Source organism: Gymnoscopelus microlampas, assembly GCF_963454915.1.
Source record: "Gymnoscopelus microlampas genome assembly, chromosome: 16".
NCBI classification, from domain to species: Eukaryota; Metazoa; Chordata; class Actinopteri; order Myctophiformes; family Myctophidae; genus Gymnoscopelus; species Gymnoscopelus microlampas.
The window spans coordinates 25,873,136-25,888,802 of NC_139953.1; the positions used below are offsets into that span (position 1 = coordinate 25,873,136).

The 15,667-nt window shown below is 40.7% G+C and overlaps 1 protein-coding gene across 2 annotated transcripts; it reads right to left on the minus strand.

Moving 5' to 3' along the window:
* Positions 1-171: 171 nt before the first annotated feature.
* On the minus strand, positions 172-15,667 carry LOC311063577 (acetyl-coenzyme A synthetase 2-like, mitochondrial). 2 transcript variants are annotated; one of them, XM_084083078.1, is made up of 14 exons: positions 15,335-15,667; positions 14,787-14,883; positions 14,023-14,222; positions 12,779-12,954; positions 12,404-12,556; positions 11,580-11,727; positions 10,663-10,800; positions 9,924-10,016; positions 5,683-5,795; positions 4,949-5,075; positions 4,487-4,614; positions 2,257-2,320; positions 1,920-2,041; positions 172-740 (listed from the first exon to the last, which is right to left on the minus strand). In XM_084083078.1, exons 1-14 carry the CDS (start codon positions 15,621-15,623, stop codon positions 564-566), a joined length of 2,025 nt encoding a protein of 674 aa, XP_083939204.1. In that variant the 5' UTR covers positions 15,624-15,667; the 3' UTR covers positions 172-563. The 2 variants fall into 2 exon arrangements, with proteins under 2 accessions (XP_083939204.1, XP_083939203.1); XM_084083077.1 differs by having other exon boundaries at positions 10,663-10,830.

The window sequence follows — 15,667 nt, forward strand, 5'->3', positions numbered from 1 at the left end:
ATTATCTTTTGTTTACAGTCATTACATTGAAATACATAGTTTTAATAAAACAAATGATGTTCCTCGGTTTTATTTTTGTTATAATTCAGTTGATAAACCTCAGCTTCAGTTAAGTGTTTTGTCTTAACTCCACATTGTGCAATATAGTATGTGGTCCCTATCAATAACAATGGGAAGTACACTGGTTGTGCGTCACAAGAAGTCAGCTTCCCCCCTTCACACGCACCCAACAGTCAAAGACTCAGACAAAGCAAGACAAATTCAGCTACTATCGGCCATCTTGCTCTTGGTAATCTGCCATAGCAAAATATAACTTTAATTCACTACATGATCGTGTACAGTACATTGATGCACTCACACAGCACTCACAATATACCCAGACAAGAAAGGCTACAACATGATGTTGAATTGTTTTACATCCTTCAAGAATGTTATAAAAAAAAACTCCTTGTGATTTAAGAGGAATGAATTGGTCATTTCTGTGTGGTTGGGACATGGGAAAATTGTGAGCATCGCCCTTGACATGAAAGTTGAGAATCTGTCACGTTTTTGCCGCTCCAAGGTCATTGGCTTTGTTGGTCACCACAGAGACGATGGTGACCCTGAATGACCTCCTGAACCGCAGAGGGGTCGTCCAGTGTGCTGAGGTCACCCAACCCATCTGTGTCATGCTCCACCACTTTGCGCAGCACCCGCCGCATTATCTTGCCTGAGCGTGTCTTTGGTAGACGGTGGACAAGCTATTATGAGAAAACAAACTGGTTAAGCGACTAAGGACCATTGAGAAATGTAGAAGTCGTTGATGATGTGTTAAATTTTACTTATTACATCGGTGTCCAGGTTTCATCAACTACCTATTGCTAAGGGTGTGAAAGGCATTAAGCCTGATGTATACTTGGTTGCGCACTGGTGTTGCGCACACAAAATAGCCATTTTACAAGTTCAGAAACAATATATGTTGACTCTCACTCTCAAAGGGTGAGACTTGGCAGCTCTGCCTGAGGCTGCACTACTGAATCCGTTCAGAACGTGTCAACATTGGCATACAAGTGGGCGTGCCTTAGATCGGGAAGCAGGCCGCGCTTTACCCAATCAAATGTAGTGGGGGCGGGATTTACATCTGTGTGTTCGCTTCCCACTGGAAACAAACCCAAACTCATTTAACAATAGCGTGCTCGGAACCGACAAAACCATGGAAAGTTAGTAACATTTTAACTTGTTCTTCCATCATAGAAACAAGTGGGCTTATGACTAAAACAATCGATGTTCCGTGGGAGAAATGTTGTTAGTGGGAATGAAAACATAGGCACCCTACCGGAAGAGGAGGGCTTATTTCCTATACCCACGTATAGACCATATTCGCACGGCGGCCATTTTGGAATTTAACATTGAAAGTGCCACCCCGTTGCTGTAGCAACGGGGTGGCACTTCATTGACTTAATAGAAACATGGCCGCCGTGTGAATATGGTCTATTGGGAGCTCCCCACAGAGTCAAATTCAAAGGTAAAAAACAGCAGAGGGTGCTGTTTTTCCTTTTTTTTTTTACATGGGTTCCCAGATTGGTATAAACCAAGCCTTACTGATCTAATCTGGGGGCATCAGGCAATCCAGCCTTTCTGGTCTCCAGTCACACCAGTGTGTGACACATGTCACTGTGGAGTCTGTTCCATCTGGACTCAGTTATTGTTTATTAGCCGATTATTGGTCTGTATTCAGAAGCTAATCCTGTGAATAACAAACTGCTCTGATATTAACACATTGTATTAGCAAAGTTCTAGGTGTAACAAACAGTGCATTATAAACAGTGCATTATGAAACACAGGGGGGTCCAAAACAAGCCCACAACACTGACATGTTGGTAACATTCTGTTCTCAGTTCATCACTGCTTTGTTCTTAGAAAAGATTCTAATACATCACCTGAATGAAGTCTGGACAGGCATACTTGGCAATGCTTTTAGACACCATCTCTTGCAGTTGCTGGGTCAGGACAGCCTCTTCGACCTTCACTCCCTTTTTCAGCACCACAAATGCATACACACCTAGCAAGGCAAAGAAAGACAGCTGTAAAGAATATCTCGTGCAACATGGGAAGAAGATGAGGGCAGAACACAGAATGTACAGTACAGTCCTGAGTTAAAAAGATAAAATCACAGCTTCCTTCATATTAGGAAGAGCATTGGCATGTTTCACAATAATAAAAATGTTGTTAATTAACCATCTACGGTTGATGCTCCTTTAAAATATTTCACTTCACCTTGTCCTTTGATGTCATGTGAGTAGCCTATGACAGCAGACTCAGCCACCCCAGGGCATTGGTTCTACAACAGAGGATCAACAATACATAATCAAGTTCAATTGTCCAACAATTTAATGTACAGGAAAAATGGGTATTGTTTGTTTGAGCATAAAATGCTGTAAAATGTATTCACACTGATCACATTTGTACATTGTAAGAATTGTGCAATTGCAAAAATATAGTGGGTATATATATAGGTGGAGAACAGCATTTTCTCTTTTTCGGATTAGTAAATTAAGTACAGGTTATGCCTCCTTAGTCAAGTTGTGAATGCCTGACATTATAATTAATCCTTAAATTGCTGGGGGTTCTCCAGTGTCCGTCATATCGCTGCTGTCAGGTCGAAACATTTCCTTTTTTTCCTTTTTATGTTTTTACATAAATGAATACCCTACTAAGTGAAAGTGGTTAACTCTGTCTGCGGGTTTTATAATTATTTAACCAATGAAAAGTATTTACAAGAGCTTGTGACTAAAAAATAACTACATTGGATCAATTGGAACCCATTTTTTTTTGTCCTCTTCCTGAACAGTAACGGTTTTGGACATGTAGGTTTCTACGCGACAGCGACGATATGCAAGGTCACTGATTATCTGCAGGGTCATTAGCTGGGGATCATTGCTCACTGATGTTTCACGCTTTTATCCTGGATCATCTCCTAGGACGGGGTGGCAGGGACATCTCCCTGCCACACCCTACAGCTACAGTACAGTATTCTCTCTTCAGAGGTTGTCTGGTCTCGTCATAACCTGGGATCAATAACAGTGTCGGGTGTTTGATCCGTCCGGAGCGGAACCACCGGTGCCGTGCACCTCCAAAATGATTCCCTTAGTTTAAAATTGGTTTAAACAGGTATAATCTTTTCGTTTCTTTTGGTATAATAATAGTTTGGTATGTTCATCTTTTATTCTAACTCGTAGCGTGACTAGCGAGAATAAATTAATTGATTCTCATTATGTCGGGAACAAAAACAATGCGACGCCAACCGGAACCAACCATCGGAAACCACAGTTTTTTTCTAAAACGGATCACACGGCTCAGTTTAGAACGAATACCAGGCTTTCCTCTGCGGTGGAAAGTCTGGTGATGCGAGGTTAGTCTCATCTAAGACAGACTGAGGCACAGCCATTAGCGTACTTTTTCGGACTCCTCTGCTACTTCGTTCTCCTTTGTTGCCTTCCGCAACTTGGCTCCACATTACTTTGTCTGGCTGCAAAGAAATGGGTCTGATTTCCCTTGGGAAGATGAGCATCTTGCTCATTTATTTTTCACTGTTATTTATTTATTACATCTGCTCTGTCTGCTCCATCCCAGGCAACTCGGTGACGATGAGGTCTTTACTGTTTTTCTTGGAGGCTGTAGACCACAGACAGGGAGGGTCTCCCTATCCAAGGCTTGTGCATCTTGTTGGAACCCTAAACATCAGTTCTTGATGTGCTATCCTCGACAATGCTCTGCTTCCCACTTCCTCTCAGTCACCACCTGGGTACCCAGGGTCCTCACTACCTTGTCACTGGTCATATTCACATGGCTTACTAATCTTTCAAGAACCACAGAATATTTATCTCCAGTATGATCGATCCCCTGATGGTTGCTAATCACGGAGGGTTTCACTGTGCTTCCGTGAAAAAAAGAACTATAATAATTTGACCTCCCGTTCGCTTGTTATACCCAGTTAAAAATAGCATGTTTCGCCAAAAATACATAGTAAAACACAGGAGCTGAGATACAGAATATTTAACAAATACTTTAAACAGGAAGTGAATGGAGCAGTAAATCTTTGGATCGCGTTATCTCCTGGTTCTGTGTGAAAAATTTGCCAAATGGATGATACGCAAAAACAGCTAAAGGCTTGTTTCCATTTTGGTCCATTAAACACTCAAAACAGTTAACAAACAGTTAGAAAATAACATACAAATAAAATACAACAAAAAAAAGTCAAAATATACAGTTTTAAGCAATTTATGATATCTTGTCTAGACTGGCTTGCTATTTTACGTATTTACTATTTTCAGTGAATGTTCTGTTTTCGCCAATTGTTCTCCTATTTTTGCCGAATGTTCGCTTATTATGACATGCCCAGAATATGGATGCTGGAGTTCATGTAATAAATATGTATAAATGTGTAAGCCCAGCCATTTTGCACTTGAGACAAAGTTGAAAGCAAATGCTCCACAACCTTACATACCACTACATCCTCCAGCTCTGCTGTTCCAATCCTGTGGCCGCTCACATTGATTACATCATCCAGACGGCCAATGATCTGGTAGTGCCCGTCCTTGGAGCGAAAGGCACCGTCACCAGTAAAGAAGTAGCCTTTAGATAAAGGAGGGAAGCAGCAAGCGTGAAGATCTGTCCTCCTAAAGTTAATTGTTTTTTTTATTGAGACAGAGACAGAAAGTAGAAAGAATGACGGACAATAATGTCCTGATTGAGGACAGTTTATGACACGGTTTCCCAAACAGTGGGTCAGGACCCATGTTTGGGTCGCAGACAAATTGTTATCGGTCACGAGTAAATACTTTTTTCTTTCGTTAGCTTGTAGATCGGCTATTTTCACTAGTTTGGGTCCCGGGGTGACATCACATTTCTCTTTTTGGGTCTCAAGCTAAACAGTTTGGGAACCACTTGTCTATGAGGATAAACACACCAGGGTAAGGCTGGCAGTAGGTCTCAGTGAATCTCTGGTGGTCATCGTGAATGGTTCGGGCCATGCCAGGCCACGGTTGTGCTATACACAGAGCTCCAGATGTCTCATTGGCAGTCAGCTCCTTGCCCTGAATTAAAAACAACAGCAACCAAACAAAACAGCTATTGTCACACATGAATTGTTAAATGAATGTGAGTACAAAGGGACAATTAAACGGGAAAACATTAACTTTGAGCAGAACACGTAATCCTAATTTTAGTGTCCAAGTGTCCACTTTGCTTTTCACCGAAGTGACCACACTGGGTCATAGCGGTTGCGGCAATGTAAGATCTCATGAAGATTTCACGAGCAAGGGCAAAAAATAACTAATATCAACATGTTTACAACCAAAGTTAAGCCCTAAATAAATAGCTGATGTAATAGTTTTTTTTTCATTGTTTAAAAAAAATAAAAATAAACAAACATATACTCTTTTTATTGTATTTGTTTAGATTACTTTTCTGCCTACAATTACATGCCCAAAATAGGGATAGGGACGCCAGGTTGAAAGTGTTTAATAGAGCATTTGGCACCAACAGCATGGGATGGAGGGATGGAACAATTAGGGGGGTTAAGTGTGGGGCGAGTATCAAAAGTGACACAGCTGGTGCCTGTTTCATAATCCCAATCTGCCTGTTCCATAATCCCACTACCCCCACCCACTTGCAAGGGTGGCACAGACACCAGCACTCTACCTCACTGTCCATAAGCACCGGCCTGATGCCGAAGAACGGTCTCATGGCCATTCCTGGAAAAATCTCTGCGTCTGGCTCTGATGGCCTCGGAGCGATGCAAATGCCACCTGTCTCTAGGAACACAAGGACAATTTCATTAACACTCATCATTATGCAGTGCATTTTAAGCAAAACTGCAAAAGCAAAAAATAAATAAGCATATAATCTGTGATTTCAGTTTGACCAACCAGCTTATAATAGGTGCTAGGCTACAAATGTTAACACAAAAAGAGTGAGATTACCATGATTAAAAATGTTATGACAAATGCATCCTCTCAGTAGAAAACTTTCCGTAGTTAATAATGCAGTGAATGACAGCCTGGGATGTCAGATTTGACAAGGGATAATTAAGTTACTGAACCTTAGACAGCAGAGAAGTCTGATGTTTCTACCATTTCTATCAATGACCAGACTAAGATTATTAAGAAAAAGACCGAAAATGTCAAGAATGCTGACTGAACTAAACTCCATCTTCAACTTTAGATCAAGAGCATAAGAGATACATGAAGGAAATAAATTGAGAGAGAGCAAGAGATGGTAAATTACAGAGCAAGAAACCTGCAAGCCTTTTGGAAACAAACATACTAACCTAGCATAAACCCCCCTCATAACTACAGATGTCAACGGGCGAATTACGGCCATACTAAGTAAATTAAATTAAATTAGGCTTGTCTAGTTCTCAGGAACCACATTAATCCGCCTGGTGGTGTTGGCAGCAGCAGCAGAGAGGACCAGAGACAACTAGGACACAGCAGACCATCCAACAATAGAGCAGACATCCCCTTACAAATCAACTTAAGCTGACAATTCTGTGTCCCCATAATTGTTTTATATTTTCACGTTCTCCAGTTACAGTTAAGTTAATAATATATTAAAAATACACTATAAAGTTAAACACATTATTGCATTGGATTCCCATTTTTGCCAAAGAGCTCCCAACAGCTACTTTTGACATTAGAAGCTAATATTCCAGCCTGCTAATAATTGCAGCCTTTTTTTTTTCTTGCTTTTTTTTTGCCCAAAAAAGAAAAACACTGTTGACTGATTTGTTTGAAAGAAATTCAAATGGGTGCCTGTGGTAGTGGGTGAGTGTTTTACCTCTACGCCACCCAGACGCCCTACCTGCTCATTACAGTTGTATGTAAGCCCACCTGGGGGCCTTATGCCAAAACGAGATCAGAATCCCTGATTTCCTCTCTAAATGGGCTTTTTGCATCCAGATCAAGCCAATCACAATTATTAATAATGCCATTTAGTCCTAATTTGAAAGGCTCACACCACACCACAGCAAAATAACATCACATAATCCCTTTTGCTGAAGGGTATTTGGGTCATATCTGTGTCTGTAATTGTAAGCTCATGACGTTTAATTATCATGAATTAATCATAAAGTAGATGTTGACTGTTTGCATGGTTAATTAACATAATTTTGGTACATTCTGTTATTACTCAAGTGGATCTGATTTAGAGGGATTGAAGGTGAAATACATCTATTTTATTTGTGAAATCAGCTTTGATTTGTGAAATGTCATTATACCCTATCATACGTTACCTCATGAGAGGAATGCTCTTTATTTTACAATGACATAATACAATGCACTTCTAAGGGTCAGCACCCCCTTTGAATATACTTAAAGCTACAGTTTATCATTAGTTCACATGGACATCATCACTAAATCAGTAGCCATAATCATATAATTTTTTTGGATGCTATCCACTAAATGTCTGTGGTGGGAACTGGGAAGGCAATCAAATCACAACCCCAAGAGAAAATTCATACTATATATTGTTGCTGTCAGGAAGAAACCTTGTATTTACTTATTTAAACGTATATTTTTTCATAAATTAAATTCCTACTTCATCGTGCAAGAGTGTCGCACAAAAGTAGTGAAAATAGCAGATCTACAAACTCACAATGCTATTTTCACAGCTGGCCACACAGACTGGTCTGTTGGAGAAAATGGATTGATAAGAGTGCAGCCACTCCAGACGGCAATGGCTGTGTTGGCAGCTATGTCATCACTCATCATGACACCTGTGTTTAACAGTACAGTACGAGTGCATCGAGTGCATCAAAGTGTACATCAGCGTATGTGTGCATTTAACATACCGGAAAGGCTTCAATTTAAAATGTTGTGCTTTGTGGGATACAGACGGGACATAAATAATCCTGAGTGCAAAGAAACATTATGTGAAACAATGGCTTTGACATGTTAAAGAAATGATTTACAGGGATTTATATTATCTACAAACAGTTAACTACTTGAACCCCAACATGCCTATTTTGGGGGGAATATTTGGCAAAATAGCATATCTACAATTTCACAATGCGTCACAATGCGATGTGTTGTGAGCTTGTAGATCAACTATTTTTGGCTAAGATATTTGTAGACTGAAAAAAGCATCCCAAGTACAGTTGTAACTCGTGTCCTTTTTGACTAAGAATAAGGTTTAAGTGGTAAAAGATGTCATACTGTTGTTAGAATGTTTCCAAAGAGAACAGTTCACATTGAGATTCAGTCCACATCTTTTCCTTTCCCGTGGTGCTTTGAGACCAGATATTTGACATCATGATGAAAACATCTGGGTATGATTCGTGTCCAGAAGGACCAGAACAATTCCAAGTGAGGATGTGTGTAGTATGATTATACAGTACGTGTAGTACTTGTGTGTACGTGTACTGTACTGTATTTGTGTGCATGCATGCATGTTTGTGTTTCCTCCTCTGCATATTGTACAGTGAATGCGTACACATGCAACACATAAACACTCACATACAGTAAGAGATTGGGCAGCGCAGGCAAACACAAACCCCCCACCCCAGGAATATTATATAACTGTTCTTGGAGGGAGGTACTAGACTGGTCTCCCCTTTAAGACTGACTGGTGGTCCGTTTTCCTGCATGCATTGCATACGTGGCTTTATTTCATGTCAGAGGAGCTCATGCACATAGCATTCCTTTACAGAGAGACTGTGCTTATGCTAGAACAGATCCAATCGATGGTACACTGAGCAGACCCATCAGAAAACATTCTTGCACATAAAGGTGCAGTATCCATTTAAAAAAGTCCAGTGAAGTATTTAGTCTTTATTATGAAGTGGACATTGCATTGTCAATGGATAACACTCTGCAAAGGACCTGAGGACATGCTGCATACATGTTAATTTTAAGCATCTTTGGTGCAGAAAAGCGCTATATAAATTGGAGATATTATTTTGTCAGACTTAAAGGCACCATGACATGGCCAGAAATCCCCATATTTGATTCTACAGATCACATGGTTTCTCCGAAAACAGACAGCTAGTGTGGGACGACATATCACAAATATTGATTTGCATTTACGGTAGCCAATGAGGAGGTTATCACGTGACGTTGAAAGCCTGTTGTGTTCTCAACTAGAGGTGAAGCAACCCAAACGGACTGTAGGAAGTGCGCATTTTGAAATGGATTTCAACTAGTGGCTAATCAATATTGAACAACTACGGGTCCTATTTATCGGCTAAAGTGAATAGTTTGTTTAGAAACAAGCTGTGAGAGTACCAATGTGTTCCTCTCCATTTCTCCCCCACGCCTGTCTGTTCACAGCCGGTGCCCAGCGGCCAGCGATAGCCGCCTGTGTCTCCTCTGCGGAGCTCTGTGCCTGGCCAGAATAGCTCACTCCGATTTCTATCATTAATCATTTTAATAAATAAGCATAAACAAACTGCTTCACATGAACAATTTAGGGATCTGATAGAGAATACATGTTTTATATACACACATTAACAATTCAAAGAGAAAATCATGTAGAGCCTATTTTCTCATTTTCCTGGTTTGGTGTGATGCGAGTGGAATGACAGGCAGACACTGTCTGTAGTACTGGGAGGAGCGATAGAGAAGAGGGGGTTGATAGTAGAGCAATACGGCTCTGGTTGATAAGAGTACAGTACAAATGGGGGCAGGCCATATAATGATAAGAATAATAATTTGGTCCCCACTCCTGAAGGTGTTTTGTGTGTGTGAATCTTGCTGCTAATCATGGGTAAACATGTTATACAAACAATAATGTACTTGAGGCTGTGATATACTGTATTATATCACAACTACAGCCATTTATCAACACCCATAGCACCCATAATCATGATGCTGTATACCAGGGCCTCTCTCCAGTTTACTATTAGTTCACAAGTACATTAAAATGCAATCAAAAACATCAGTTACCTGTTTGCCACCATGTGTCCACCACAGGGCAGCGTTTGTCTCCCACCACTCTATGGTACCACTCCCACGCCTCTGTGTTAATGGGCTCTCCCACTGGTGAAAAAAGAGAATACATAATGGCATGTTGATTGAATACTAATATTAACGTAATTAAGTTTCTGTTTTGTCTTTGAGCCAAATGCACAGAAAGGTCATGACAATATACTCTGTGATGGAGGGGAAGAGAGAAAGAGACACAGCCTAACAAATGTAAAAACAATTTCTGTAGAAGTCATCAGGATTGAATGGGTTAGAATGTGGATTTAAATTATTTACGCCAAGCTTTGCCTGTTTCTTGCACACAAGTTAGTGCTGTGCCTGTGTGTGTATGAGAGAGGAGAGGTCCAATTTGTCACACGTGTACTTGGAGTCAGCTGGACATTGCAATAGGCGCTGTGCATGTGCATGACAAAGGCATGTTGACATACAAGCCAGGCTTGACCTCCAGTGAAAGTATGTAAGCATGTGTGTGTGCATGGGACAATGGATTTTTTTTGGATGATAATCTTATGGAAAAGATGACGAATCCCAGCTGGACTGCACTGTTGTACATTCTTTGTTTTTGATTGAAACATAGCAAAACAAGCATAGGAATAATGTGTGTCAGTAAAGTATAGTATAAAGTATACTACTTTGTGATGGTCCTACTGTATGTGTACATGATGAATATTTTAGGCTCTGGTGATCATAGCAGACATACCAGAGCCTAGAGTTTTGAGGGTGGAGCGGTCATACTTCTGCACCCACTGGTCTCCATACTTGAGCAGCAGGCGGATAGCTGTCGGAGCCCCGTAAAACTGGTTGATCTTCAGTCTCTCCACCATCTCCCAGTACCTTCCTAAGAATAAGTCAACACGTGCACAAACCACTACACAGTGAAATCATCAGTGTTAAGTTAACCAAGTGTTACCAAATGTACACATTTTAACCACATAACGGAATCAGAAATAAGGTGACCAAAATAGAAGTTGAAAGTTCCTGGACTAACATTATGCAAGGCAGTGTTACATAATCCTCTTCACCGTCACTGAGAGTAACAAAACAATGCATGTAATTTAAAATATGACGACAGAGGTCCTGATTCCTATGTATACAAAAGGTGCTATGTTTAGAATGGAAGGGATTGGTCAGTTCAAGGGCAAGTACAGTTATTCACTGGGCAAGAAATACATTCACAGTAGAGATCTGCATGTCAACACATTTAACATGCTAAAACCTCCTTTTGGAAACAGGTTTTATGTAAAAATTACTCTTTTTTTTTATTGTAGCAGCATACCAGTGGTGATATTTATAATACACTGTGTAATTTTACACTATTATTTTCTAAATGATAAAAAAAAGAATCAACTGTGTACCTTTTCAATTCAAAAGGGGGGGGGGGTTCAAAAGAGCCTTTGAGTCAAACATGTCTTGCACAGTACCTTGTAAATTAATAGGAATTACATTTCATTGTATTATTGTTACTTAGTAACAATAGTTGTTTTTCCCCTCTGGCAACACCAGCACAAAACGAAACAAACAAGACTCTTTCAATAAGGATATCAGAGTATAAAAAATACCTTTTAAATTCAATTGCATGCAGGTGTGATGCAAATTGAATGCCGTTTGAATTCCTACCTGGGTCTGGGTATGTTGGTGTGCTCTCAAACAACACAGTGGTTCCCCCGTTTGCCAGCGGCCCATAAACGCTGTAGCTGTGTCCTGTTATCCAGCCAATGTCAGCTACACAGCCAAACACATCTCCATCATGGTAGTCGAAGACATACTAGTTCACAGTTAAGAGGTCACAAACAGGTTGTCTTTAGAACAGAATTGTTTTGTAGGCCAACCTGCAAGTTACAGCCACCATGGGTTCCTTTCGCTGATTTCCAATGGATTTTTTGCATTGGGTTTTTGATAAATTAAGACAATAAGCTCTTTTGCAAACAAAGGCTTATGATATTCACACATTTTGCTCAACAAGATCATACGTTGTGGCTGCCTATAAGAGGGTGTGACTATGTGTCCTGATTCAGAGCTAATCATGCAAACCGTTGGAGGTTTGTTGGAGGTTATCTATTTTTCACATATGGTTTATACTTTTTTAAATATTGAATTAGCATTTTTGAAAGACCTTGCCCATATTTGAAGTCATAGAAATGTAGATGACTGATCTCACAGGTTGATCTCATTCTGTTCCCATGTGGATCCTGAGATCCACATGATAAGATTTTGTAACACGCCAGTTTAAAAAAGCACATGATGGCTTAAAACATTCAGGGATGCGATATTAACAGCAATCACTTATGTAGTACAGCAAACCATGAAAGTCCCTTCTCTTAATTGAAAACACCTATGGTACTGAATTGGAAAGCCAGCGATGGAACCCATTGCAAATTCACTTTGTATTATTAGGTCTATAAAATGTATAGCACTCTATTGTAGGACTTGATTGGTCTTACCCTGTGTGTGAGTGAGGCATACAGCAGATAGCCAGCCTGTGTATGGACCAGACCTTTAGGTTTCCCTGTGCTGCCTGATGTATAAAGGAGGAATAACACATCCTCACTGTCCATGGCAGCCGGCTCACACACCACATCCTCCCTCAGCATCTCCTGCAGGGACATGTATACACTCTATGTATGTATATACAGTACATATAAAATAGTATATTCATGGCCTAGTCCCATTGGCATACAACTTTAAAGATGCTTTTAGAAAACACTACTTTGATAACAGGGTAATGCTTACACTGCAGTAGACAGTGGATACACCGCAGCTGTCGCTGCATTAGTGCACTGATGGATTTCTACCTAAGTGTTAAATATCTATCTCACCTCATCCATGGGGACATCTCTGTCTGTCATGCTGACTGGATTCTGGGTTCTCATCGCCACAAACACCTGCTTCACTGAGGGGCAGCTTTGGACAGCCATGTCCACAATCCTCTTCAGCTCTGTGACCTTGCCCCCTCGTACCCCTTGGTTAACTGTGATGACTACACTGGACTGGGCTGAAAATGGCATCATATAAGACTTTTAAGGAGGGTTTCACTGAGTAAAATGTGTCATTTAACTATGACAGTGTACAAATGTAACCAAATATTCATTTGTACAGAGTAGACTATACATTGATAAAAAACATTGAGGCTTTTACTGTGCATGCAAATTGAACAACACATGTGTTTGACTTTCCATTTTTTGGATGTGAACCTTGTTGATGGTACTCTTTATTTTCTCTTCACATTTCACTTAATATTCCCCTTATTTTCTGCACATATATCCTAATACGGTACCAATGCTTGAGAGAAAATGCTGCTAGGCCATTTACTGTATGTTAGGCGGAAGATGGGGACAGGTGAAAATTATTTGGATTAGTTATTTGGATTATACAACAAAACCACTGATTAGAAGGGACTGAGCCTTGTCCACAGGATGAAAAAAAATACCCAGCTGAATGCTCCCTGTGAACAAGGTCAAGAAGCCTTGTTCATAGGTAGAATTGAACAAGAGCCTAACCTTTTGACTTGGCCAATCAAATAGTCCAGGTCTCTAATCCAACCAATCTGAATTCTCTGCTGCATCCTGGGACATCCGTCAATCATACAGAAACAAATTATTGGTAACCCCTGTGGCCAATTAACCGAAAATAAACCGATATTTATAACCAATAACCGACTTCATATTGCTCATGTAGGTTAATCAAGTAATCAAGAACAATATGTATACTTTTTATTTCTTATGTCGACACAAAATAAATCGAATAGATTTTTTATAAGCAACTAAATCTGATTAACCACTTAATCCTGTAGATGTATTATACTTTGTTGTACAATGTTGGCTTGCAAAAATAGCGAAAATAGCCGATCTACCAGCTCACAACTGACTGTTGTTGCTTGTAGATCGGCTATTTTTACTTTTTTATCGTTCATTAATCGTAATTGAGGCAAAAGTTTTAAATAATCCACCACTCCTATTCATCAGCCTACCAGTATGTCAGGCTACCACAGGCATGTGTGGTGTTTTATTATGTTTCAAGTCTTCCACTTGAAGGCACATGGGTCACATCTTCCCAGCCTCACCATCTCTGATGCGGTCTGCAAGGGCCTCTGCACTGAACCCTGCAAACACCACGTTGTGGGCAGCACCGACACGGGCACAGGCCAACATGGACGCCACAGCCAGTGGGCAAGGAGGCATGTAGAGGGTGACACAGTCCCCTCGCTTCACACCCTGCCGCTTTAACAGGTTGCCCACGCGACATGTCAGTTCCAGCAGCTGCCTGTAGGAAGAACATGACCAAACTGTAGTGCAGGGGTAGGCAACCTTAGGCACGGGTGCCAACATACAGGGGAGGGCAATCACTGGCATAAGTGTGAGAGAGAGGATTTTTTGGTTTAAAATAAAATATTCTGAAATATGTAGTCAATTAAATTGAGTCCCCTCACATCTGTATGCATATTACATCCTGCACGTAATTCTACATTCATTCAAACCCTGAACTCTGACTATGGGGAGTGAGTCTGGGAGACAGGAGGGTTATCATAGTCTAATGATCATTACAATGTCCTGATGTGAAAGAAAATAGTTCAGAGGAATAAAAAAAGGTTGTTATATTTATGGACAATCAACATCTGTTGGAAATATTTTATTTTTTATGTGGTGTCATAATTTAACTTAATGTTGATATGGCACACTGACTATCAAGGAAATAAAAAACTTGGCACTCAAAAAGGTTGCAGACCCCTGCTGTAGTGTATGTAGGAGCGCTGAAAGAATCACAATGGCACATGAAGTTAAAATAATTTACAGACACTTTGAAGAATAAATACTCTAACTTGCTGACCTGTAGGTGACCTTGACCTCTGTTCCTGGTTCATCTCGTTCCCAGATCAGAGCTATTCTCTCTGGACAGGTGTGAACATGCCGGTCCAGGCAGTTGACTGCATGTGTGTATGTACCCAAGTGGCACACGCACGCACGCACGCACGCGCGCACGCACACACACACACACACACACACACACACACACACACACACACACACACACACACCACAGGTGACAACACTTCTTTTACAGTAAATCTCACCTCCATTTTTCTCAGACCTAATTAGCTCAAGGTCTTTTGCACCTCATTGTATTCTGTGAATGGCTCAATTGTTCAGAGATAATTCCGGGGGCAGCCTGTTTACATAATGATCTGAGCCTCTCATTGTTTTATTATAGTACTGAACTGAACCTTGTGCAAAAATAGTTGCACGGCTACTATATAGCAATTCCAGCTTCAAGGTGTGCCCCCCCCCCAACCAATACTTTTGACTTTAAAGAATTTAACAGTCTAATACACTACTATTATTAATTTAACTGTAAGCAAGGCGAAAAGGTAATCTTACCGGAGACGTTCAATTTCCCTCCCACAAACCACTTGATCTTGCCTTGACTCAAGTCACAGTCCTGGGCAGAGGTAAAGGGTCGCATCCAGGATAGTCTCTGACTGGCCAGAGAACCCCAGAAGTCTCCACTGTCGCTCACTGAGAAGTCATGGAGTCCAGAATGGTCGCTCACTCCTTGAAATCCAGCTGCTTCGGGCATGCATGCCGCGATGTTGTACTGTTGTTTACACAAGAGATCATGGCAATTAGTAAACAGAGACTTGTAAGTGCGTCTGCAAAGCGGCCACATGATTTCACTGTCTTTGCCAATCAGGATCCGTTATGTGAAACTAA

What these genes read in the sequence shown, in the direction of transcription:
- LOC311063577 (XM_084083077.1), bottom strand. Translation starts at nt 15,623, where the DNA reads ATGTGGCCGCTTTGCAGACGCACTTACAAGTCTCTGTTTACTAATTGC. An exon ending in GAGATGTCCCCATGGATGAG is followed by an intron (nt 12,557 to 12,778) that starts GTGAGATAGATA and finishes ATGTCCCTGCAG; the next exon opens with GAGATGCTGAGGGAGGATGT. An exon ending in CCTCAAAACTCTAGGCTCTG is followed by an intron (nt 10,017 to 10,662) that starts GTATGTCTGCTA and finishes TTTTTTCACCAG; the next exon opens with TGGGAGAGCCCATTAACACA.